Consider the following 27,550-nt stretch of genomic DNA (forward strand, 5'->3'; position numbering starts at 1 on the left):
AAGGGACCATCTTGATTTTGGTCAGTTGTCTACAGGGTTGAGTAATTTTATGGGCTAATGAAATTTAAATCAAAGTATGGTGGTGGGGATACCTATAAAGATTGGTATGCTTATTTTATCAAATAAGGGCATTAAATATTAACTACTCATTACCATTATCATTTTATATAAGATGATTTGTCAGTGTCCCAGGGATAATGATATAATTAATAGCCATCTAATGGCATATATTTAGCCGGAAAAAAAAAGCAGCTCTAGATATTTTTTTCATATAAGCCCTCAACTGTGAAAACTTCATTGGGGGAACCCCTGAGCTACAGGACCTAGGATCCAGTGACTGATCTTTCTGCTTCCTAGTGTGACTCTGTCCCGAACTTTCAGGAATTCATTATTAGAGAGCTCCTGCACTCTAGGCACATCTTCCTTAATTAAAAGATTGGGTAGGGGCTGGAGAGCTGTCTTGGCTGTTAAGAGTAGTAGCAGCTCTTTTAGAGGATCCAGGTTCAAGTCCCAGAATTCACATGGCAGCTCACAACCATCTGTAACCAGTTCCAGAGAATGGAACACCCTCTAATGGCCTCTGTGGCTATGAGGCATGCCTGTGGGGCAGAGGCATACATACAAGCAGACACTCATATATAAAACAGTGAGAAAATGTTGAGTAGTAGGTAGTAGAGTTATGGTAGAGTTCTTTTATTCCTCCTGTACTGGCAAAGGATGCAGGAAGTTGTAAAGGGAAAGTTTGGGGGAGCAGCACAGCAGACATCTGAACCATCAAAGGCTATTTAGGGGAAATCTCGACATTTGACACCATAGAGTAAATTTTCCTTTATTTTTTTTTTCTGTGCATTCTTTTGGAGACAGAGTTCTGTGGCCCAGGCTGGTCTCAAACTCCCTATGTTACAAAGGGTGTGACTTTGAATGACTGATCCTCCTGACTCTAACTTCCCAAGTGCTGCCATTACAGGCCTGATTTCACATTTCATGTCTGATTTCACATTTCTTTTTCTTGTAAACTCAGGAGGTATGCCACAGTTCTATTTTTCCCATCAATTCCTAATTTGCCCTTTAGAGTTTTAATGAACTCTCCTCCAATAGGGGTGATCTCTCACATACTCAATATTGTACTATGTCTGAAAGGCAGTTTCAACAATCATTTTTGTAGTATGGTAACTAAGACATTTATTTGCATGCTCACTAGCCACGTTTTACTTTGTTTCAGAGAATTGCTTTGGTAAAAAAGAATAAATCAAAACCTTGTTTCCTCTAGGAGCAGACTGTGGCTTCAAGGTACTAACCCAAACTGGCAAGGGGAGCATCGAGAGCAAATGCTATCTATTAAGATGTAAATTCAGCAATGTAGTACTGATAATTGACTTATTGAGCAGACTTTTCTCGGTGTTAGATATATATCTATATCTATATACAACACAACAACCCTATGACATACGTTTTTATTATTATTGTTTTCAGAAAATGGAGGCAGAGAAAGATTGAATTACTTTCCCAGAGCCACGACTAGTAAGTGATAGTCAAGCACTGAATCCGGAGCCATGATTCAACTTTAGATGATCTAATTACAGAGGGTTCCTTTTTTGACTGTAAATCCTTTTGAAAATGGGTAGTATACACACTTTGAAACTCTCAAGAAAGAAAGAAATATCTCAAGAAAATTGGAGAGTCTATAAGAATGAGTATTTCCAAGTGGACCTGGATTTAGGAAGTGATGCCTACAGCAGTAGTTTTTAAAGGAGGAAGAAACATCAGTATTCTTTGAGAACTCTCTGACTCTCAGGGCAAGACTTAAACCACCAGTCAGAAACTCTGTGGGGAGAGGCTTAGTGGCCTATGTTTTTACATGAAGCATGTAGCAACGGGTGACTTTGAACTTACTGATCCTCCTGACTCTGCTTCCCAAATGCTGGGATTACAGGCCTGTGTCACTACGTCTGATTTCAAATTTATTTTTCGGGTTAACTCAGGAGGCATGCCATAGTCCATAGAGGCAGAAGCAAGGCGAATTGCTGCTTAGCTCAGCCTGGGTCTCACTGAGGAGCGGGGATTTGGTGTATAGCTCGCTCAGTTCCTAGAGAGCTGAGATGCTAAATTTCAGTGGAGAGCTGAGAGGGTTGAGACCATTCCTGCGTAGTGTTGGGAGCTTGCGCTTTGTGCCTAAATCAAGCTAACTGAATACCACGAACTGCTTTTATAAGATGCCTCAGCCTATGTAACTTGAGTTCTGGTTCCCTTGACTCGTGATTGTCTAGTTGAATGTCAGAGATGGGTGTGCTGGATGGGCTGAAACGTCTTTGGGTGGGGAAGAGTGTTAAATTAGAGAGAATGCCAGTCACACATTGGTTTCTTGAGTGATTGCATGCCTTCCCTCCAGAATGACATTAAAGAAGAAACTCATGACCATCCAGCACATGAAACAGGACTCTCCATGCTGTCTCATTTCACTTGGTGGCTTTTAGTTTTTCCTCTACATTTGTATGATTTGCCAGTTCTACTTATTTAAATCATAGAATCAAGTATTAACAAATGTTCTCTTCCTTCTCGTGCCCCGTTCTGATTCGTGTTTGTTTTTAGCATCAGAAAAGTTCCACTTTAAGCCATGAGATGTCTGGTCTGAACTGGAAACCTTTTGTGTATGGCGGCCTTGCCTCTATTGTTGCCGAGTTCGGTAAGAATTGAGAAAAATGACAAATCTGAGTTTCATGTCACTGAGGGTCATGTATGGACCAATTATTTTTGGAGAAAATCAGTGGGGAAAAATATTGTCATCTTTTGTTTTAAAAATTACTGTTGTGTGGCTATCAAGTAATATTCCTGAGGAGGTTCTAGTCATGATATAGGGAATGAGGTTAAGTCAAATTTTGAACTTTTTTTGATAACGTAGTTTTTCAAGTCAAATATGCATGGTTATAAAGGACTATATATGATAGTAGTTTCTGTGTATTCCTGTGCTAATGGTCTTTAATTTATGCTAAGGTTATAATTTCTTCTTATCCAGGCTTCTTTTTTGCAAACCCCTCTTCCATTTTAGAAGCAAACAAGATCATTAGATTGTGACTTCATTTTCTAGATTCCTCTTTTTCCTAACTGATTCCTCGTTGTCTACAATCCAGCAGTGTTTGTTAACTTTTTTTCTTTTTGGTTTTTCAAAACAATGTTTCTCTGTGTAGCCCTGGCTGTCCTAGAACTCACTCTGTAGACCAGGCTAGCCTTGCACTCAGAGATCCACCTACCTCTGCCTCCCAAGTGCTGGGATTAAAGGCATGAGTCACCTCTGCCCAGCCTGTTGATTTTCTTGTTATATGCTCTGGTCTTATATAATCCAGGTCACAAAAGTTCAGAGCTATATACATAAAGAGCTTACTAGTTTTAGATCTTTAAATCTTTCTTAAAACCTATTTTGTTCATGCAAAAACCACTTTTATGTGCTGATATAAGAAAAAGGAGCTTTATTGAAGAATCCTGCTAGGGAAGACAAGGTGGCCCAGCAGGTAAAGTAGATGCATGCTGCCAAGCTTGATCGACCTGAGTTGGATGGGAACCATGTGGTTAAATTAAAGGACAGATCTGACTCCTGGAGATTTGCCTCTGACCTCCATACATACCCACACACATACATGAGCACACATGAGTAAATAAAGCACAATTAAAAATAAGAATGGCCTAAATACTCTGCTGGTATTGGTCTGCAATCATCCAAGACACCATGGTGAGTAGACCCACGTGAGACTTTTACCATTTTCTCTCATAATATTAGGAAGTTGTAAACACACCCCCCCACCCCCCACCCACCCACACACCCACACACCCACTATTGTAATACCATGTAGGAACAGCTAATGCTTTCCTATGCTTGTGATAATGTGAGGCGAGGAGGTGTGGAGACTTGAGATGGGAGGAAAAGGGTAATGAATGCCACTGACATTGGTATGTTAGAGACAGTGTGAAAGACATGTCTAAATCCCTTTGCATTTATAGCCTATTATTATCTTCCAGCATTTTCTATGTCAGTGTCAGGTACCCTGTGCAGCAAGTTGTACTTCCTAGAAAGGCTAGTACATTTCACCTATAGCCTTTATCCTCTGGCAATGATGGTAGAATAGATATTCAGGTGTTATGAAAATGATTGCCTTGTATTTCCAGTATTCTCATCGCCCTTATATTTAACATAACTGTTATTTGTAAATACTTAGGAGTCTGTTCCTTCATAGGCACTTTCCCTGTGGATCTTACTAAAACACGGCTGCAAGTCCAAGGCCAGAGTATCGATGTTCGTTTCAAAGAAATAAAATATAGAGGGATGTTTCATGCCTTGTTCCGAATCTATAAAGAAGAAGGGATCTTGGCTCTGTATTCAGGGTAAGACTGGTTTCTTTTTTTATATCATGAACAGAATGTTTTTTAAATTTTTTTAGAAGAAACCATGGATTTAATCTGCATGACAGTTTACACTCTTCGCATCCACCATTTCAACTTATAATTCTGTATTGATTAACTATTGTACATGTAAAAATGTATAATATCGTTGCAGCATAAGCTTTTTTCCTGGCTTCCTGACACTCTGTTTTTTTTTTTAAAGATTTATTTATTTATTATATGTAAGTACACTGTAGCTGTCTTCAGACACTCCAGAAGAGGGCGTCAGATCTTGTTACGGATGGTTGTGAGCCACCATGTGGTTGCTGGGATTTGAACTCCAGACCTTTGGAAGAGCAGTCGGGTGCTCTTACCCACTGAGCCATCTCACCAGCCCTGTTTTTTTTTTTAAGATTTATTTATTTTATTTATATGAGTATACTGTAGCTGTACAGAAGGTTGTAAGCCATCATGTGGTTGCTGGGAATTGAACTCAGGATCTCTGCTCACTCTGGGGTCCTGCTCGCTCTGGGGCCCTGCTTACTCTGGCCCAAAGATTTATTTATTATTATACATAAGTACACTGTAGCTGACTTTAGACACACCAGAAGAGGGCGTCAGATCTCATTACAGAGGGTTGTGAGCCACCATGTGGTTGCTGGGATTTGAACTCAGGACCTTCGGAAGAGCAGTCTGTGCTTTTAACCACTGAGCCATCTCTCTAGCCCTTCCTGACACTCTTTGATGGCTATTGTAAAAGCAGCACCAGTTAGCTGTACACATTCTTGTGAGAAATTTTCCTAGCATCCTTTAAGACTTCTTACATAAAACAAACGTTATTCTGGCAGTTTAAGTAGTAGTGAAGACTAAAAGAATGGAGAATCATCTTTTTTCATCACTCTTGATTACCCATCAGTTTATGATTTAGTGTTCAGTTTGTTGTTCATGTGCTGCAGATTTCCTAGGTCATCCGAAATCTAGGCTACCAATATTGCTGAGATGATTGAAATAAAATTTACCAGTAACCTATGTTGGGCTTATTTAAAATATAATTTTCTTGGAGAAAAAAACCCAACAACCCAAGCCAGATCCTCATGCAGAAGTGAGTGATTCCTGGACCATCTCTTTTACCTTGTTCTTTCATTAGCATAGATAACCTCAAGATTTTTCTTTTCCTGATACAAGTAATAGAGTCAGAAAGATTCATATTTAGTCATTCGTTTCTTTTTCCTTCTTCCATCCTAACCATTTGAGCTGTTGCTTTAGTTCTATTTATATCCCCTAAAGTATAGTTCTGCAATTTGGAAGAATCTCAAAGGAGGCATGAGTGAGAACATCTTCAGTTTATGAGCAAAATTTAAGTAGGTTGAGATCTTGGTGTTGTTGCTTCCTTTTTCATTGGGTTAAAGATGTATCTGCAGTTGTTAGGAAATAGAGGCTGATTTTTTAAAAAAATATGTGGTATAGGTAATAATGTCTGACTCTTTTTATTATTGCTACATTCAATTTGTTCGTCTTTTCTGAAGGATTTTTGCATCTAAGTTTATGTGTGATATGGATGTGTATTTTTTATGTTCCTTTTAAACATTTTTTTATTTCTGTATTTTTTAATGTATGAGTGCTCTGTTAGCATGTGTGCATGCATGTGAGCAGAAGGCATCAGATCCCATTACAGATGGTTGTGAGTCACTATGTGGTTGCTAGGAATTGAACTCAGGACCTCTGGAAGAGCAGTCAGTGCTCTTAACCTCTGAGCCATCTCTCTAGTCCTAGGCATATGGTTTTTATTTGTACTATTTTTTGTTTGGTTTTTGCTATCAAGGTAATATTAGCTAGAGTGATTTGGGAAACATTCCCTCTTTTATTTCTGGAGAGTTTTTTTTTTTTTTAAATAAGATTAATGTTAACTTTTCAACAGTTTTGTGGTATTTTTCAGTAAACTTTTCTGAGCTTGGAATTACTATTTTTTTGAACTTTAAAAAAAAACAATGAGCCAGGCGGTGATGGCGCATACCTTTGATCCTAGCACTTGGGAGGCAGAGGCAGGTGGATTTCTGAGTTCGAGGCCAGCCTGGTCTACAAAGTGAGTTCCAGGACAGCGAGGGCTACACAGAGAAACCCTGTCTAGAAAAAAAACAAAATAAATAAATAAATAAATAAATAAACCAACCAATGAATTCCATGGGGCAGGAACCAGGCCATGTTTACAATTGCGTTAATATCAGCTCTCTAAAATCAGCTAGTGACAGGAGCCAGGTGAGGATTTGACACCCTAGTCACAATTTATGCTATTCCTTTGAGCCTGTGAACGCTTACAGCAGGGGGTTCTGCTCTTGCTGTCCTTTTCCTGAATAATGCAATACTGTTAATACCTTAAACCCAACCCTCCTCCTTCCTAGGCCATGGTAAATTCTTGCATATGGGAGTAACTTGGCTGCTCTTTTAAATGTCTGTAGGGAATCTCCATTTGTCAGAAGAACTCACTAACTTTCTTCTAATATGCAATGTAGTCTGCCACACCTGACTGTAATGAGGATTCTAAGTTTTACTATTTTGAACTAGCCCTGAGATTACTAGCTCCTATCTGGCAAACTGTGAGATGCCTGATTACTGACTGTCAACACTGGGGCATTTCGTCTGAATGAGTAACATTCTTATGAAATTCCAAGCCCAGGGTCAGCTCCTGGACTGCCTAGGACATTGGTGAAGGCCAGGAAGCAAAAGTTCAACCTGATTTAGATATTTGACAACTTATTTCTTGGAGGCACCTATAATAAAACAATACTGAAAGAAAGCACACAGATCCGTTCACTGACTAATGCAAGGACAAGTTTGGAGCATTCATGTTACAGGATGCCAAGGCTCCAGGAGACTAAGTTTCCGTGAAATTTTTTGCTCAGGACTGCATCCAAGCTTTTGGGCTTGTCACACAGTCTTCCTGGAGTGGGTGTGGCATCCACTATTGGTGATTGAATGCAAGGTTTAACACTTGGCATGCAAGTATTCTATCAGTGAGCTACCTAGTCTTATCGTTTTATAGTAAGACAGGGTCACGCCAAGCTGTTCAGGCTGGCCTTTTACTCACCCCAGTTCAAACAGGCCAGGAACTCCTCATTCTCTTGCTTTAGCCTGCAAGGAGCAGCTGGGATTGCTGACCTGTATTGCTAAGTGTGGCTGTGTCCCATGTTTTATTTTTTTAAATTTTTATAATATTTTTAATTTTAAAATTATGATTATATAATTTTTTTCTTCCCTTTCTTCTTCCACCCACTCCCATGTATCTGTTTGCTCTCTCTCATATTCATAGCATCATTTTCTTTAGTTGTTGTTATAACCACATGTATTTTATAGGACATATTTGAAATTTTACTCAGGCCTATACATTAATTTTTTTACAACTTTCTATAACCCATATGTTGTTTAAATATATGTTGTTTGATTTCCAAGTGTTTGAGCCTCCTTACCAGTTTCCGATTTGCTTCCACTATACATTCTGCATAATTTCAGTTCTTGTAACTTTGTTGACATTTGTTTTATGACCTGGGATGTGAACTTTCTTTGGCAGTTTTTCATGGATGATTGAAAAAACATGCTTATTATTGCTTAGAAAGATACAGATTTAAACATTGTAAAATCTACAAATGTGTGTTAAGTAAAATTAACTTTTCTTTATTTTTTTCTCTTTGGTTTTTTTTTTTTTGTTGTTGTTGTTGTTTTGGGCAGAATTGCCCCTGCGTTACTAAGACAGGCATCATATGGCACCATCAAAATTGGTATTTATCAAAGCTTGAAGCGATTATTTGTAGAACGTTTGGAAGGTCAGTATGCTCAACTTTCTTTTGAGATTATCCTCCAAGGGATTGTTGAAATCATGCTTAGTGTGAAATGTTTATCATCTTATGTTGGCAGTCCATGAAAGGTACTTAATGCATGGGTAAAGGTGAGCTTGTGTTGAGGTGGGCTAAATCCATACAGAGGGGATACATGGGTTAGAGGACCTGCTCTTCACATATATCTTTTACCATCGACTAAAAAACGTCTAGGCTGCCAAGATGGCTTAATGGGTAAATTCCATGCAAGTGTGACTACCTGAATTTGATATGTAGAACCTTTGCCAAGGTGGAAGGAGTGAAGGCATTCCACAGAGCTGATCCCTGACCTCCATACATGTGCCATGTGCCATGTCCTCCCCCAAAGGAAGAATTCCTTTTTTTGTTGTTGGTTTGTCTGTTTTTGCCAAGAAGGGTTTCTTTGTTTGCAACTTTCTCTGTAGGCCAGGCTAGCTTCAAACTCAGAGATCCACCTGCCTCTGCTTCCCAAGTGCAGGGATTAAAGGTGTGTGCCACCACCACTTGACTTAAAATAAAAATTCTTTTTTTTTCTTTTGCTTGTTGTTTGTTTTTTGAGACAGGGTTTCTCTGTGTAACCCTGGCTGTCCTGGAACTTGCTTTATAGACCAGGCTGGCCTCGAACTCATAGGGATCTGCTTGCCTTTGCCTCTCAAGCCATGGAACAATATGTATATAACCACTACCGCCTGGATAAACTAAGAATTCTTTTTTTTAAAAATATTTATTTATTATATCTTAAGTACACTGTAGCTGACTTCAGGCACACCAGAAGAGATCATCAGATCTCATTGCAGGTGATTGTGAGCCACCATGTGGTTGCTGGGATTTGAACTCAGGACCTCTGGAAGAGCAGTCAGTGCTCTTAACCACTGAGCCATCTCTCCAGCCCCAAGAATTCTTTAAAAAAAAAAAACAACTTTATTGTTATTCTTGAAGAAGCCTAGGTCAGCCATGTTCTTGAAAATGAATACACTTTTCATTAGTTAGAGGACTTGACACTTTCTAAATGTCAATTTTGGTAAGGTTTGGGTAGGTAGATAAATTTTAGTCTGTTACAGTCTGGATTCAAGGATTCCCTTTCATCTTCCCTGAAACTATTTTCCTTTCATAGATCGCTCACATCGATTTACTAATTTTCTAGTTCTAGACTCTTCTGAGGAGGAGGAATGGTAAAGATGAGATTTTCGCTGTAGAACAATATGTCCTGTTGTTCCTCTCCTTGTTTAGTTGAGGGAATTTACTTCTATATAATTTCTTCTGGACATGAGTATTACTGTGTAGCAGAGAGCTGGCTTATCGTGTCCAAGTCTCTCCGTTCATCCCCCAATGCCAGGGATTATACTACTGCTTTTTCATATTTGACTATAGAAGCCTTCTGTACATAAATGGAGGCTGGGAGATATATAAAGCCACTCAAAGTTAATATTTAGATAACTTTGTTATACATAATATTAATTTTTTAACATCTAGTTATTAAGTCTTTAAGTTGACTATCCATAAAAAGAGTTAAAAATTGAACAAGGATGTTACCAGTTGATATGCCACACTAGACAGGGAAAAGCCCACGAGGCTTCAACTCTACACTAAGAACTGTCAGCAAATACAGAAGGCTGGGAGCAGGGGAGGCGGTCTTCCCCAGGGAAGAGAGCACATCAATTGGTTGTCCAATGCCAAATGGTCAGCCCGGAAAACATATATACAAGTAATGCTATGTGGGGTAAACATTATATTTAAGGATATGTATCTATATAGAGCCATATATGCATGTAATAACTATATGTGAAAAAAAGAGGCCATGAATTTGAAGGAGACTGCGGAGGGATATATACAGGAGTTTAGAGGAAAGAAAGGAAAGGGAGAAATGTTGTAATTATAATCTCCAAAGAATTTTTTTTTGAGACAGTGTTTCTCTGTGTAGCCCTGGCTGTCCTGGAAGTCACTCTGTAAACCAGGCTGGCCTTGAACTCAGAAACTCAAAAGAATTTAAAAGACAAAAATCAGATGCATTAATATGTTTGAAGTGGTTGAAATGGAAAGACAATATTCTAATTTATATAACATTCTGATAGTTATGTAGAAGAATATGAATAATGGTTTTATGGAAATAATGGTTTGTATTGTATAATTTGTACACATTTTGTATTGATTTGGGATGGTCTATAAATACTTCAGAGACTTTACTTTGATAAACTTTGAAGTTAATTTTTAAGTCATCTCTCCAGAAAAGATTCCCTTCATGCAATATCTCAGGTAGTCCAGAAATCAGTACTTAATAAAATGAACCTTCATTTTTTTTAAAGATTTATTTGTATGTAGTGTTCTGTCTGCTTGTGCAACCGCAGGCCACAAGAGGGCACCAGATGTCATTACAGATGGTTGTGAGCCACCATGCGGTTGCTAGGAATTGAACTCAAGACCTTTGGAAGAGCAGTCAGAACTTTCAACCTCTGAGCCATCCCTCAGCCCATGAACCTTCTTTTATTTATTTCTTTTGCACTTTTACAGATGAGACTCTCCTAATTAACATGATCTGTGGGGTAGTGTCAGGAGTGATTTCCTCTACTATTGCCAATCCCACTGATGTTCTAAAGGTAAGAGACATTCCTGCCATGGAAGCCCGCAAGCTTTGACTCACATTCAAGTTGCCATCTTTACACAATCTATTGTTAGTTCTAAAATCTTGGGCAGCTCTCTTAACTATGTGGTGTCTCATTCCTTCCTTGTTTTGAAATGAAGATAAATGCAGTGTTTATAGCATAAAGTTGTTAAGAATTAGAGATAATACATGTAAACTTGTCTAATATTATGCATCACAGTAGATGTTCAAAAATAGTTTAATGTGATGTCCATTAATCCATTGGTTTTCAGCCTAGGGTTTGTGATCCTATAGGCTAGGTTCAAGGCTAGGTCTTGCATAACCTGGGACATCAAAGGGATAGATTAAAGTAGAGATCTTTACAGGAGTTTCTTTTCATAACTGCTTTACCTTAAATTTATACTGTTTCTGTCTTTCCTTAGCCTGTCCATGTTTTTATTAAGGATGAGCTTTGGCTTATGTAACTGGACTACTACTTTTTTTTTTTTTGGTTTTTCGAGACAGGGTTTCTCTGTGTAGCCCTGGCTGTCCTGAAACTCACTCTGTAGACCAGGCTGGCCTCGAACTCAGAAATCCGCCTGCCTCTGCCTCCCAAGTGCTGGGACTAAAGGCGTGTGCCACCACCACCCGGCGTAACTGGACTTCTTTAGTGTTTTATCAATCACAGAATGAAACATTTTAACGCCAGCCTTCAGTTTTATCTGACTAATAGTAAAAATCTTCTATTTAATTAATAAAGCACTAAATGTATGATTAAACTGTGTGAGGGGACCACAACTTAGGATTTTTGTTTGTTTTTCTGAGACAGAATCATATGTAGCCCATTTTATCTTGGAGCTCACAAAGTAGCAAAGAATGACCTTGAATTCTTGTTCCTCCTGTCTTACTGAGAATAGAGCTATTTACAGCTATGAATCTCAAGTTTAAAAAGTCTTTTTATGTGTGTGGGGTTTTGCCTATGTGTATGCCTGTGTGCCGTATGCATGCAGTGTTCGTGGAAGCCAGAACAGGGAGTCCCTAGAACTGGAGTTAAGGACTGTTGTCTGCTGCCATGTGGGTGCCGGAATCAGACCTGGGTCCTCTGCAAGACCAGCAAGCTCTCCTCATTGCTAAGCCTGACCTCCAGCCATGAGCTCGGAGAAAAGAAATCAAGTTTGTTATTTCTAATAAGAGAAAGTACAAATCAGGATCGAAGTTAGCTCAAAGCAAGTGCAGGAGACTCAGGATAAGCACTGTTTTATGCCTGATAAGCTCTGCTGTTAACTGCTGAGTTTCCAGGACTTTGTGCAGCTAAGTAACAAAATCCTTGGATGTTCAAGTCCCTTACATAGACCAAAACTATTTATGCATAATGTGTGTGTATTCCCTTATATATTTTAAAACCTCTTTAGATTTACTTATGTTTAATGTAAACATATAAGAATACTTGCTATAATATTCCAGAAATAATGACAAGGAAAAAAGTCTACATGTGTTCATTACAAATATAAGTTCTTGCAAATATTTTTCAATTGGTGATTGGTTGAATCCACAAATATAAGACTGCTGACTATGTGCCACCACGCCCGGCTATCATTATTATTATTATTAGTAGTAGTATTCATTATTTTGGAGGGGCACGTGTATGCCCATGTAGAGGTCAGAAGAAACCATTTGCAATCCGTTCTCTGTCAACCACGGGCCCTAGGGATTAAACTCAGTGCTCATCTGTAAACTCCCATTCATATGTAAACCTTTGTTAATATTTGGGTTTGGATGCTCATCCTGTTTTTTCACTGTGTTTTAAAAACTTTACATGTTTTGGTAAGAATTATATATACTGCTTTGCAGCACTTTTCTGTTTAACAATCAATTTTAACAGTTTCTCAAGGCTACATATATTTTAAGAGAAAATGTTATGATTCTACTGTATTTTGTGAAATGAATGTGTCATCAGTTATGTAACCAATATGTTGTTGCTATTGGTTTTTGGCATTTGAATCACCCCTATTTTTTACTGGAACTAATTACATATGTTTGTCTGTCTGTCTATCTTTCTTGAACTAATTACATATATTTGTCTTTCTTTCTCTCTCTCTTTCTTTCTTTCTTTCTTTCTTTCTTTCTTTCTTTCTTTCTTTCTTTCTTTCTTTCTTTCTTTCTTTCTTTCTTTCTTTCGTTTTTTCCTTCCTTCCTTCCTTTTTTTTTTCCAGACAGAGTTTCTCTGAATAACAGTCCTGTCCATCCTGGAACTTGCTCTGTACTCCAGGCTGGCCTCAAACTCACTGAGAATTGCCTGCCTCTGCCTCCAGAGTGCTGGGATTAAATGCATGTGCCACCACTGCCTGGCTAATACATATGTTTTTATTCAAACAGGGTCTTACTGTGTAGCTATGGGTATGCTGGAACTCCCTCTGTTGATCAGGCTGGCCTTGAACTGACAGAGATTCACCTATCTCTGCCTTCTGAGTGCTGGGATTAAAGGCATGTGCAACCATATCTGGCTCAAACTAGTTATATCTCACTGAATGCTTGTTACTGTCAATTCCAGAAATTATGGATTTAGTATGGGGGATATGAGATCTAATGAAAATCTTTATAGATACACTTTGGCACAAATTATGTTTTATTTGTGTACAATTTAATTCATTAATTTCACCATGGTAACAGCTTTAAAAACAATTCCAAAACCTATTTTTTTCTTAATATTTAAAGGAGTGAACTATCTCATTTTGGTTTTTGCTGTCAAAATAAAATATTCTATTTTTGTTTTAGATTCGAATGCAGGCTCAAGGAAGTTTGTTCCAAGGGAGCATGATTGGCAGCTTCATTGACATATACCAGCAAGAAGGTACCAGGGGTCTGTGGAGGGTGAGTCCCCTTTTACTGGTGAGATATTACACTCTACACTTGAGTCTTCATATTAAGTCATGAGATTGTGACTTATAACTCCAAGCAAAGCAAGGTGCTCATGCTACCCATGAAAGGACCAAAACTTACCAGTGGCTCCTATTTCGATAGTGGTGTTCAGCTGTATGTAAGAAACATGTATAATTTGAGATCGCCATTTTGTTTTCCTAAACTTTATAGTGAATTTGTTTCAATGTAGTTTTGTCAGTTTTGGATTAAACACATTAATATGTGTTTATGATGGTCTCTGTAGTGCATATGTTCAAAGAGTAGGACAGTATTTTTAATCTTATAAAGTAAATGATATATGATAAAATATTGATAAAATTTACAAAAAAATGGGGAACAATTCCAGCAGTCCCAGCACTGGAGAGAATCACTGTGAACATTTTGTTATCTTCAAATATTTATTTATATTTTATCATTTGTTGTATTATTACAATATTTTTTGGGTTTGTTTTGAGACAGGGTTTTCTAAGTAGCCCAGGCTGGCCTTGAACTTTTGATCCTCCTGCTTCTGTCTCCTGAGTCCTGAGAAGTCAAGTCTGTTCCACTCCACCTGTCTCTTGCTATAGTAACTCTTCTTTCTGAGACTGGATCTATGTAGCCCTGGCTGTCTTAGACCTCACTCTATAGACCAGGCTGGTCTCAAACTCACCGAGTTCCCCCTGCCTCTATGTTCTGAGTGCTAGAATTAAAAGCTTGCAACACCACAACTGGTTATTGGATAACTTTTTAATCTGCTGTGATCTCTGAATTATTCTAACAGCAAATAAGAGTATTATTAGAATATGCAGAGAGTGAGTGAGCGAGAGCGCAGAATAGGATGGAAATAAAGTTTTGTTATTTTCTTTCTTTATACTTTTTATAGCTAATTTTACTTTAAAACTTCAAACAAAATAGAGCTGAAAGAATTGAATTACAAACACACATCATCTAGATTACACAACTCATAAAGCTTTGGCACAATTACTTGATCTGTTTCTGATTGCATAGACTCATATGTTATTTTGCACAACAATATAATTGTTGTAGACATTCTAAAAGTTCCACAAACTGTCCGTGATGTATCTCCTAAGAAGGTGGAGAGATGTCTCTACCATTAAGATCACAGACAGCTCTGGCAGAGGACCCATGTGTGGGCTGTGCAGAATGCATGCACCTGTGCTCATGTTTCCATATCCTCTCAGACACACATATAGTTAAACATAAGTTAAAATTTAGGAAAAGTACAAGATTCTCTGATATCAGTACTATTGTCGAGTGTAAGAAAGTAATTTTTAAGGGGCTGGAGAGATGGCTCAGTGGTTAGGAACACTTGCTATGCACATTTTATGCAGATGGATCTGTTTGAGGCCAGCCTGGTCTATAGAAGAGAGTTACCATTACACAGAAAACCCTGTCTTGAGAAAACCAAACCAAACCAACCAAGCAAGCAAACAAAAAAATACTTGCTGCTTTTGTAGAGTTGGGTCGCCAGTCCCCACGTGGCAGCTACCAACCATTCATGGCTCCAGTTCCAGGGAAACAAAGCCCTCTTCTGATTTTTTTTTTGCAGGCACCGGGCACACACATGGTATATAGACATACATAAAGGCAAAATGTGTGTGTGTGTGTGTGTGTGTGTGCATGTGTGCATGTGTGCACACCCGTGCGGACGTATTGCCTGTGTATGTATGATAAATAACTCTGAAAAATGAGCCTAATACTTGAAATCGAGACCATATTAAAAATTCACCTATTTGTGAGCTGAGGATATGGTGTTTATATAGTGTTATATAGTGTTTTCATGTCTTTGGCTTGTTCCTCTATTGCCTGAAACTTGAGACCACTAGCTTTATTATAGTCATTCTAAACCTTTTGCATCAAGTAAGGTGTGCATGTTTGGTTACACCACATTAAACAGTGCAGAGATTGCCTACTTAGTCATATGATATCCAGCATATCTTGCTGTTGTAAAAGGTAAACTTTTCTTTTGCAATTAGCAAGTAATTTATTAGGTGAAATTCTGATCACATGCATATGTCCCAATACCTAATAATCAAATGTAACTACTTTTATGGTCATGTTACTTGTATGATCCTAGCACACAATGCTACAGGAACAAAGTACATTATGCTATGTATTCTTTGGATAATAGATATAACTTTTATGTAATGATCACAGCACCCACTAGTGATGCTTGAGGTTTGAGTCTTAGTAACAGGCGGGTAGACTTTCTTGATTAATCCAATTTAAAACCAGAGTAGAGCTAACTAGAACATTTTCATGAATTGGTGCCAAGAGACAAAGAGCAAACAGCAAGATTATAAATTAGGTGGGGGAACTGAGACATTTTCTTTTTATTCACTGGTAATTGTTATAAAGTACAAACAAAATCTCAGTGGCATTGGATATATTCACATTGTTTGCTACCAGGATCCAGAATTTAAAAAACCGAGCATATGCTGATGAGTTCCATGATATTTTAATCCGTGTATCTGATGTATTTTTATCACAGTTACTCCTCATTACCCTCTCTTGCTGCCCTCCCACTCTTGCTTACTCCTTCCTCTTTCCCATTTGTCTCCTCTACTTCCATGTTTTTAGTTGTGTACTGATGTTTCATTAGTTTTACTTATAGGAATGTGGACACCTTACCAGTATCTACACCACTGAAATAAAATGTCTTTTCCTCCCCGCAGCAACCGTGAACTGTCTATGGATCCTTGGGCAGGGGTGGGGCCTCAGGAGCCCCTCCCTTCTAGCAAGTGTTAACTGCCTTTAAATCCTCAGGGAGGAGTGGGGCCTCATGAGTCTCTGTAATCCATGATGTATCCAGAATTTATTTCATAAACTGAAACCCTATAATCACTAAACAACCATCCTTCCTCTCCCTGCTCTCTGGCAACCCCATACTGTTGTCTGTCTTTGGGAATGTGTCAAGTCTAAGTAACTCTGAGTGGACTCGTGAAAGTTTGTCCTTTTGTGGGATTTTATTTAGCATAATGTCCCTGAGGTTCATCCATGTGCTAGAATGGTTTTGAATTTCTTTCCTGTTAAAGATTGAAAAAATATTATTTATACATTTCACACACTCACATGCACACACACACACACACACACACACACACACTACATTTTATCTATTCAACCATTGATGGATGTTTGGGTGTCTTTCATTTTTTGGGTATTGTGAATGATGTTGCAATGAACCTGGGTATGTAAATATCCTTTTGGGGATACTGTACTTAGTATTTTGGGGGATATATCTAGCAGTGCTGAACTATCTGGTAGTTCTGTGTTTAAGTTTTTGAGGAGCTTGACAGTTACTTTTATTTTCCAGACCACTTAACATAATCTGGGTGTGTAACGAGAAGCAAAGTGTATTTTGGTATGTGTTTCCTTGAGATAGGTATATCTTATATAAATATATAAAAATGGTTCTGGGAAAATATAGCTCAGTGATGGATATTTTGCCTAGCATGCATAAATCCTTAGGTTCAAACTCTAGTATGCCTGCACGTCAATTTATATTAAAACCTTAACTGCAATTTTGTTTCAAAAACTTTAAAAATTTCAACAAAGAAATATTTATTTTTCCCTCTGCAGATAGGTGATCTTTTTAGTCTGCTTAATACTCTTGCTTTGGTTGTAGCAGTTGCTCCTGGGAATTTTTCATGCTGTTCCTAACTTCACTATACAAAGAAACAGCAGCAAAATAGAACTAAGAGTAGGAGAAAGAGTTGTATGGTGAGACTTTTCTGGTGAGCTGGAACACACCTTCTCTGTTCAGTAGGGTACCTGCTCCTTAGCTGTGGCCTGTTGCCAGAACACATTAATGAGAAACTGAGTGTGGTTAAGTTTTCACTTGTTTTTTTTTTTTTAGATTTTTATGTTTATTTTATATATATGAATATTTTGCCTGAATGTTATATAAATGCACCACATGCATGCAGTGCCAGCAGAGGCCAGAAGAGGGCACCAAGTACCTTGGAACTGGAGTTAGAGAAAGTTGTGAGCCACTATGTGGGTGCTGGAAAGTGAATTTGGGTCCTCCGCAAGAGCAACAAGGGTTCTTAACTCTGAGCTGTCACTCCAGCTCTTAAAGTTTGACTTTTCAAGAGAAGCTAGAAACTTGCATTTCTTTGCGAAACACCTCAATCAACAGCTAACTAAATCTTTTAAGAATATTCTATAGGCCACATACATAAATACATCTGTGGGCTGAAATCTTCCAGTAGTTTTAGGGCCCTATTGTTCATCATTGGTCTTATGGGGAGGTCACACTGTTTAGTCTAAGTAACTCTGAGTGGTGAAGCAGGGGGAAGAGTCCTAGAGGAAGCTACTATTAGGCGAGGTCAGCAGGATCAGCCTTGGCACAGTCACATCACCTGTATATAGGGTTTGGGAGTTCAGAGATGAAGTTAGCTCAAAAAGCAGTTATCTACATAATATGGTATTTTCAGTTCTTAAACTTTATTTATTTTCATTGATTATCTTTATTCAAGTACCCTTGCACATAATTAAGAAGTCCTGTGGATTGTGGGGATATTTCTAGTGGTAAAATGTTTGATGTACAAATGAGTATGGACCCAAGTTTGAGTTCCATAACCCCCATAAAAGTATCAAAAGCTGGGCACAGAGGTGTGAATTTTTTTCATGATTTTCTTTTCTTTTTATTATTGACTGTTTTATTAGATCTTTTACAGCCCTATTAAAGATTTTTCACAAGCCTAATTTAATAGCTAGATATTCAAATTAGAAATTGTTACATTATTTTTCCTTTGTTATTTAAATCTGTCTCATTTTATTCTTTATCCTTTTTCCCTGTTTATGTTTTTATTTCATTCTATTTTCTTTTTTCTTTTATTGGATATTTTATTTATTTACATTTCAAATGTTATCCCCTTTCCAGGTCTCCCCCCCAGAAGTCCCCTATCCCTTCCCCCTCCCCCTGCCTCTATGAGGGTGCTCCCCCACCTACCCACCCACCCACCCACCCACCCAGAGATGTGCACTTTAATCCCAGCACTGGAGAGACAGAGATGGACGAGTCTCTGAACCTCTCTGGCCAGCCAGCATAGCCTAATATGTGAAGCCCAGGTTTCGATGAAAGTTTCCGTGTCAAAAAACAAGGTACATCACTCCAGGGGATTGTTCACGTGTAAACTTGCCTCCACACACAATGAATAATGTTCACGTGTAACTTGGCTCCACACACAATGAGTAATGTTCACATGTAACTTGGCTCCACACACAATGAGTAATGTTCAGTTAAGCTTATGACGGTAAAGAACCTGCTGTGAATTAGTAAAAACTGCTGGTGAGGTGCTTCATGGGATGATGCCACCCTCTGCAAGCCTGCCAGCTTCAGTTCAATCTCTGAGACTCACACGGTGCAAGGTGTCCCCTGACAGCCATGTGTGTAACATGATGTGTGTATCCACACATATAACACACACACACACATGCACACACAAAAATAAAGAGGGAAGGTATAAAAATCATCTCTAACTGTACAAACACAAATTATCTCATTATATTTCTTTCTGAAGAGTATATATTCCTTTCTCTCTGAACTTAGAATAGCAGTGCTGGATATAATTTCACATCATGCATTTGTAAACAATCATTAGAATGATTTCCTTGTATAATTAATATTCTTCAAAGATTCCCCCCTCTCTCTCTTTGTGTGTGTGTGTGTGTGTGTATGCCTGCATATGTGTATGTGGCTACACTTGTGTGCACTGTATGTAGCGGCCAGGGGAAAACTTTAAACGTCATTTTTTTTTTTGAGACAGGGTTTCTCATTGGCCTGTTACTCATCAGGCTAGAGTAGGTGTCTAGCAAGCCCCAGGGATCTGCTTGTCTCTGTTCTGGGATAAGGAGCAGCTTTGCCTTGTGCGCTGCCAGCCCTCTGTGGTCTCATGAGTGGGATAGGAATATCCTGCTAGTTGATTGGTATCGCAGTGCAGGAAGGCCTTCAGGGGAGCACCGTTTCCTCCTTGCTCTTTCCCTTCAGCCTCAGACTCGTGCTTCCACCCACTCTCATCCTTGGTTCAGGAATCAATCAGGGAAGTGTCCCTCTCCTCACTGACATTTTTTTTTTCAAATTTTAGAGACAAAAATAGCACTGTGTATCTCTGGCTCGCCTGGAACTTGCTGTGTAGACTTGAACTCTGGATCTACCTGCTTCTGCCTTTCAAGTGCTGGGATTAAAGGTGTGCACCACCACGCCCAGCTGCCAATGTTTTTATTATTTTGTCCTTCTAATGAGTGTATACTCACGTCTCGTCTCCTCTTGTCTAAAGAAATTCTTCTCCTAGTCCTGCAGATTGAAGTCAGGGCCTCATGGGTCCCACTGAACTGTGTCAGCAGCCCTCTTTCTACTCTGTCATGCTAGCCATGAACTCACTTTGTAGTCAGCACTAGGCCCTGAATTTAGGATTCTTCTGCCTCAGCATCATGAGCAGCTGAGATTAATTACAAGACTGTATCATCGGGCCTATCATGCTTTTTTCTTTTTAAAAACCTTTTTAATCAGTGTATATTGTAGAAATGTGTTTCATGCTGATATTTTCATATATGTATATAACATACTTTGATATCATCCCTTCTTGCATGCACTTTCCATCGTTCTCACAGATTATCCCCTTTCTGCTTTGATGTTGGTGTGTGTGTGTGTGTTGTGTCCATGCATTTGCATGGATGACAGTGAATAACTTCAGGTGTCATTCATCAAAAGCTGTCTACTCTGTTGTTTTGAGATAGGTCTCTCACTGGAGGGAGCCCTCTCTGCCTCCCCAATACTGAGATTCTAAGTCTGCATCCCCGTAACTCACTTTCTATTATGTGGGTTCTGAGTTGAATTCAAGCTTTCATAGTTGCATAGCAAGTTTAGCACTTTACTGATTGGGCCATTTCTCTACCCTCTTAAGTCTTTTTGAAAATGTCCTTTTAGTCATCATCTTCCTCCTTGTTGTCATCTTTCTCTTTTTCTTTCCTTCTTCTTCTTCTTCCTCTTTTCCTTCTCTTCTTTTTCTTCTTTTTTTTTTTTTTTTGAGACAGGGTTTCTCTGTGTAGTCCTGGCAGTCCTGGAACTAGCTCCATAGACCAGGCAGGCCTTGAACTCACATAGATCTGCCTACCTCTGCCACCTGAGTGCTGGTATTAAAGGAGAGTGCCACCACCACCTGGCTGTTTTTATTTTTAATTATGTGTATCTGTGTGTGTTTGCAGGTGCTCTTGGAAGCTAGTGGCATTGGGTGACCTGGAGCTAGAGTTCCAGGCGGTTGTGACCTGCTTGATATGGGTCCTATGAATTGAACTTTTAGCAACTGAGATATCTTTTGAGCACCCCCTTAATTTTTTAAAAAAGATATTCTATTTATGTGTATGTTTTTTTTTTTTTTTTTGCCTGCATGCATGTCTATGTACCACACGAGTGCCTGATGACTGCAGAGGCCAGACAAGGGTGTTGCATCCCTTAGAACTGGAGTTCCAGGTACTTGTGAGTTGCCATGTAGGTGACTGGAACTGAACTATGAAAGAACAGCCAGTCCTCTTTCTTATTGCTGAGCCTTTTCTTCAGCCCCATAGGCTTTTTAAAACAATTGATCCAGGGTCTAACTATTTATTAGCCCTGGCTGGCGTGCACTTGTTATATAGACCAGCTTGGCCTTGGACTTAAAGCTCTGCCTCCCAAGTTCTGTGATTTAAAGGTGGTATCCACCATGCCTGTTCCCTTAAAACTTTGTATATGGGCTAAAATAGGATCTGTTTTGTAGAAAGTTCTACGGGCTACTGAGAAGAATTTATATTAGACAACTTTGGGCTACAATATTCTATAGATAATATTTTGTCAATTTTACCTGTATAAACAGGTAAATTGTGTAACTGAGGTTTCTTTCCTTTTTTGCCTAGATGAGCTTTGTTGGTGGCAATGAGTTACTGAAGTCTCTCACTGTGATTGCATCTGTATTCACTTGTTGCTCTATGTTAGTTAGGTTTGTTTTATGAAATTGCATGTCCCAATATTTGGTGCACATATATCTACAGTTGTTATATTTTCTTGGTTGATTATTGTATTTTATTAGTGTGTGGAGACCATCTTTATTTTCTTTGCTGTGCTAGAGATTGAACTCTGGGCCTTATGTATGCCAGTCAAGTAGTGTACTGCTGAGCCATAATCCTATCTAGAGACTTTTAACTTTTCTTAAAAATTTCATTTTGAAGTCAGCATTGTCACCTATCGAGTGTAGTTATTTCTGTTTGCTTTCAGATTCTCTTTGCTTTGAATATAATTTTTCATTACTTCCCATTTTAGTCTCAGTATGTCTTTGCTAATGAAGCAAATTTACAGATAACAAACACTTAGATCTTGAGTGTTCTCTTAATTCCATATAGCCAGTTTGTGGCTTTTAATTAGAGACATAATACCATCACATTATGTTAAGGTTATTATTGAAAAGGTATGTACTCTTCTTTTCCTTATCTTAGTAATTGGCTCATTTAGCATTTATGTGGGCTGGAGAGACGGTTCAGTGGTCAAGACTTATTCCAGAGTACCTGGGTTCAATTCCAGCACCTACATGTTAGCTTACCACTGCCTGTAACTCCAGTTCCAGAAGATCTAACATCTTTACATAGACATGTATGCAGGGAAAATACCAATGCACATAAAATAAAGATAAATCAATTTTTAAAATATTCTTTTAAAAAAGAGTTAATAAGGTTTGATTCTTTTCTCCTAATTCTTATTTACCCACTCTATCAAGATTAGTCTATCAAGATTTATTGTGTATTTTAAAAACGTTTTTAATTATGGATACTTGTATGTATGTATGTATGGGCATGTGTTCAGGTGCCTTTGGAGGTTAAAACTGAGGCATGGAATCCTTCTGGAGTTGGAGTTGCAGTCAGTTGTGATCTACCCAGTGTGGGTGCTGGGAACTGAACTCGGGACTTCTGCAAGAGCTTAGAGTTCTCAGCCTCCAATGTAACATAGGTTGCAAGACTCACTGCTCCCTATGGAAGAAGGGAGCGCATTCTACCTCATGCGCCTCAAACTTCCTTCTACTTCTACTTAACATTCAGTAGGTCTGTGTCTAACTTGCCTTCTCTATGTGACTTTTTCTGATGGCCATCTCCTATCCAGGCACTGTGATAGGATATCCTTCAGCATCCTAGGCATCCTTATCACTGACATTGTGATTTTTTCCCCCTTGCTTTCAGTTCTGTAGATTAGCTCAGTCAAGCAATGGTTCCCTTCTCAAGGTGGTATCTGATTATTATGCTCCAGCATTTGGGGAGTGACAGTACACTGCTTCTCCAATGTTAGCCTGCCATACAGGAGCACTTAATGTGGCACCAAGTCTCCATATTTGATTTAAGGCTTGCAGGACTGCCACTTAGTTGCCACTCTGGCTGCTTGGACTCTCCTGCTTATGTGTTGGTTGCTACTTGGCATCCTTCTCACCCTTGTGATGGGGCTGGAGCTGCGGACTTGTCCTTAGGTTTCTTTGCCTCACCTTTCTGTATCTGTTTTTTTTTTAGCTGTCTTTTCTCCTCTTGATTGCTCATTATTTTATGTCTTTTTAATACAGACTCCCTGTTGTCCTGATTTGTATAGAGATTCATAGGGAAGGAAACTTCTAACCTGCCACCTTACCACCAACCTCTGCCCTCTTCAGTGCTTTTTGCTTTCTGATTTTATTTTTTCTAACAGCTTTATAGAGAAGAGTCACATATTGTAAAACTTTTCAGCTTTAGAACACACAATTGTATCAGGTGGTTTCATGCTCTATGCCAGTATTGCTACTGTCTAAGTTGAGAACATTTTAATTACCAAAAAGAGACTCCCTACCGTTTAATAGTCATTTCCACCACGGCTAATGCTCAGAACACTGTAATACACTATTCCTTTTATTCATATACATTGGCCTACTTTATGCATTTCATCCAAGTGGAATTGTATTATGTCAGCTGTTAGGGCATAGATATGCACACCTTCCCTCCCTCTCCCTATTCCCCTCCTCTATTTCTAAGTAAATACTCTGGCGCTGAGCTAAACTCCAAGTCCCAGTATGTCATTTCTTTTTGTGGCTAGATAGCAGTTAAATTTTGGGGATATGCTATATTTTTAATTTATATACTCAATAATTAAAGAGCATTTGTATTGTTTTGTGCTTTTCAATAATATGCTGGCTATTGCTATGAACATTGATATGTATTTTTGCATAAAATGTGCTTTAGTTCTTCTTGGTATATATATCTACTTATGGAATTGCTAGATGATATGGTAATTTTATGTTTAATATATTAAGGAGATGCCAATTTATCATGTTGGTGCTCCATTTTATATATTTACCAACAGCTGGTAAGGGTTCCAATTTCCCCACATCTTTACCAACCCTTACTATTTTATTTAAAAAAATGACTAGAGACAGGCCCAAAGTGGGATCCAGCTCAAGGGGAGGTTCCAAGGCCTGACACTATTACTGAGGCTATGGAACACTCACAAAAAGGGATCTATCATGACTGCCCTCTGAAAGACCCAACAAGCAGCTGAAAGAGTCAGATATTTGCACCCAACCAATGGACCCCTGTTGTTGAATTAGGGGAGGCTGAAAGAAGCTGAGGAGAAGGGAGATTCTGTAGGAGGACCAGCAGTCTCAATTAATCTGGACCCCCGAGATCTCTCAAACACTGGACCACCAAACAGACAGCATACACCAGCTGATAGGAGGCCCCAACACACATACAGTAGAGGACTTCCGGGTCTGCGTTCATTCAGAGATGATGCACCTAACCCTTAAGAGACTGGAGGCCCCAGGGAGTTTAGAGGTCAGGTAGGGTGGGGGTGGGGGCATCCATGTGGAAACAGGGTGTGGTGGGAAGGAGGTGTGGGATGTGGAACAGCTGGAGGGTGGGAGCGGAGGGGCGGGGAATGGAATATGGAGTGTAAAAAATGAATTATAAATAAGATTAAATTAAAAAAATGACTAGAGTCATCCAAGTAGGTAAGAAATGGCATGTCACTGTAATGTATATTTGTTTGATTTTGAGACAGGGTTTCTCTGTGTAGCCCTGGCTGTCCTGGAACTCACTCTGTAGACCAGGCTGGTCTCAGACTCAGACATAGCTGGCTCTGCCTCCTTAGGTGGGGGAATGAAAGGTGTGTGCCACCACCACCCAGCTGTCATCATGGTTTTGATGTACATTTTTCTAATGCCTTAATTCTTTAAGATTTTTAAATATTTCTCCATCATGTGGGTTATCTTCTCGCTTACGTTGTGTTATCTTTTAAATTGCAACTTTTTAATAATGGTAAAGTCTAACTTTCATATTTAACTATTTTTCTTTTGTCTCTTGTGCTTTAGGTGTCATGAATGGTTTTATTTGTAGTACAACATTTATGGATAGGGAATTATCAGCATCCAGTATTAGCCACCAATTTGAAAGACTGTACTATACATTTCAGAGTTTATTTTCTGACAGTTTCCACTAGTGACAATTGTTTTCACTTGAAGACATATGTGACTCTCAGTAGTCCTCTGATATCACTTTGGTTTTACAGGGTGTGGTCCCAACTGCTCAGCGTGCTGCAATCGTTGTGGGAGTAGAGCTGCCCGTTTATGATATTACCAAGAAGCACCTGATAGTTTCAGGAATGCTGGGAGACACAATTTTAACACACTTTGTGTAAGTGAATTATGTTTGATCCATTCTCTGTGTTTAGCAGTTTGAACATAAAAAGCCTCTTTTACTAACACTTATCTCCTATGGCCAAAATGTCAAGCCTTCTGAATTTTTTATAATTTTTAACTTATTGCTATATACTAATATATAAAATGGTGGGTTTTTCTAAAAAATTTGTGGAATTTCCGATTTTACTTTTCTCATTATTCATTATAGAAGATTGTGTTTCAGTATGACATTTTCTTACATTAGTATCACATATTATGTTCATATTCATAACGTGCATATGAAGCACTCTGATTATATTCCCTCCCCCACATTACCCAAATTTACCCACATATGCTGTGGATGCCTACCAGCTTGGCAGTTGGGTGTAGTTTGGATCCCTACTAGACGCTTTTGTATCTCCTTTTTTGTTGTTGTTTTTTTTGAGACAGGGTTTCTCTGTGTAGCCCTAGCTGTCCTGGAACTCACTTTGTAAAACAGGCTGGCCTCGAACTCAGAAATCCGCCTGCCTCTGCTTCCTGAGTACTGAGATTAAAGGCGTGCGTCACCATGCCTGGCACCACTTGTCTCAGGCTGGCCTCAGACTTTGAATTTCTGATCTGCCTGTCTTACAGAGTGCTAGCATTATAGATATGCAGTGTGCACCATTACAACCTGTGTATTTGGTACTAGGATTGAAGCACGAGCCCTGGCAAAAATTGTTTTAGCTTCAGAAACTCAACAAATTTTACCTTTTTTTTTTCTTGGCTACACTGAGAGGAAATTTGCCTTCTGGTCAAGAACAAAAATAAATAATAGGTTGATGGAGCTGAGGCTGTAGCTCATTCACAGTGTTGGACAGCCTCAGCTCCATCAACCTATTAAAATTTGTTGAGTTTCTGAAGCTAAAACAGTTTTTGGCTGAAGATTATTTCTGCTCTCATACTGCGTTTTCTTTGTCATGATATGTCATGTCTGATATTTTGCTACTTAAATATATTTGACATATGATGCTGTGTTTTGACAGTTGCACGTAACTGATCAATGTTATAGGACATGTCCTGCTTAGGGATGTTGTTAGGTTTATGGACTATATCCTTTAAAAACGAGTCTGAGTTTCAGAGGATATGAAAGGGACAACCTTTGAATGATGCGTCATTAGAAAAGATTTTCTTTCTCTTTAGATTATAATTGAAGGGAGCCCAGATTTTATCTGACGGATGGATCTAAGTTATTATACTTTTTGCATTTGGCCTAAATTCTGTTTAAGTGGGCAAGTGTGGAAGTGGGTGGGGATAACCTATGATCTTAAATTAGTTTTCACCTTTAGTTCCAGTTTCACCTGTGGTTTGGCTGGGGCTCTGGCATCTAACCCTGTGGATGTGGTGAGAACTCGAATGATGAATCAGAGGGCAATAGTGGGACATGTGGACCTCTACAAGGGTACTTTGGATGGTATTTTAAAGGTACGTACACCGTGAAGTTTATTACAAATTCTGTTTTCTTTAATGTTTAAGACCTTTGCCAGGCCTTATTCTTCTTGCTAGGTATTCTGAACATCAAACAGCCATTATGTGTATTTTTCTAGTAGCCTCTGAGAATCATTCCAAGGCAAATAACCCATCTCTTAGGAAAATTGTTAATGCATATTGCTTCTTTTTTTTTTTTTTTTTCTTTTTTCCGGAGCTGAGGACCGAACCCAGGGCCTTGGGCTTGCTAGGCAAGCACTTTACCACTGAACTAAATCCCCAACCCCGCATATTGCTTCTTAATATTATTCCAATTCGAGTGCTTTAAAATACAGGATACATATATTAATAGCACTATGAAGAATTACTGATATCAAGATTTAATGTATCCGAGGATATGGAAGGGGAAGTTAGAGGGGAGCAGGAGAAACGGAAATGAAGTAAATGAGCATTTATCTGTGAACTGCTAATTTTTAAATTAAGAGATGGAGAGATAGTTCAGCAGTTAAGTTCCAAAGGCCTTGTGTTCAATTCCCAGCACTCACATGGTACTTATAACTCTAGGGGATCCAACGCCCTCTGCTGGCCTTCATAGGCACTGAATGCACATGGTAAATGATACACATGCAGGCAAAAGAGCTATACACATAAAAGAAACAATTAATGAGACTTACTATAGCCCATATTTTCCAACCGCAAATAAGAGA

At 38.8% G+C, this 27,550-nt stretch overlaps 1 protein-coding gene across 8 annotated transcripts in view; it reads left to right on the forward strand.

The window, feature by feature from the left end:
* Slc25a14 (solute carrier family 25 (mitochondrial carrier, brain), member 14) overlaps positions 1-27,550 on the forward strand; it is a 38,881-nt gene that overhangs the window by 3,245 nt on the left and 8,086 nt on the right. For 6 of the 8 annotated variants that reach the window (XM_006541446.2, XM_030251273.1, NM_001359136.1 and 3 more), the window contains 7 exons: positions 2,590-2,683; positions 4,227-4,374; positions 8,095-8,189; positions 10,728-10,813; positions 13,573-13,668; positions 25,268-25,392; positions 26,705-26,840. In XM_006541446.2, the coding sequence (XP_006541509.1) occupies positions 2,590-2,683; positions 4,227-4,374; positions 8,095-8,189; positions 10,728-10,813; positions 13,573-13,668; positions 25,268-25,392; positions 26,705-26,840 (780 nt within the window). Of the gene's footprint in view, positions 1-1,473; positions 1,522-2,589; positions 2,684-4,226; positions 4,375-8,094; positions 8,190-10,727; positions 10,814-13,572; positions 13,669-25,267; positions 25,393-26,704; positions 26,841-27,550 lie in introns of all 8 variants that reach the window. The other 2 variants (NM_001290703.1, NM_001290704.1) reach the window with 1 other exon arrangement.

This window comes from Mus musculus, chromosome X (genome assembly GCF_000001635.26).
Source record: "Mus musculus strain C57BL/6J chromosome X, GRCm38.p6 C57BL/6J".
NCBI classification, from domain to species: domain Eukaryota; kingdom Metazoa; phylum Chordata; class Mammalia; order Rodentia; family Muridae; genus Mus; species Mus musculus.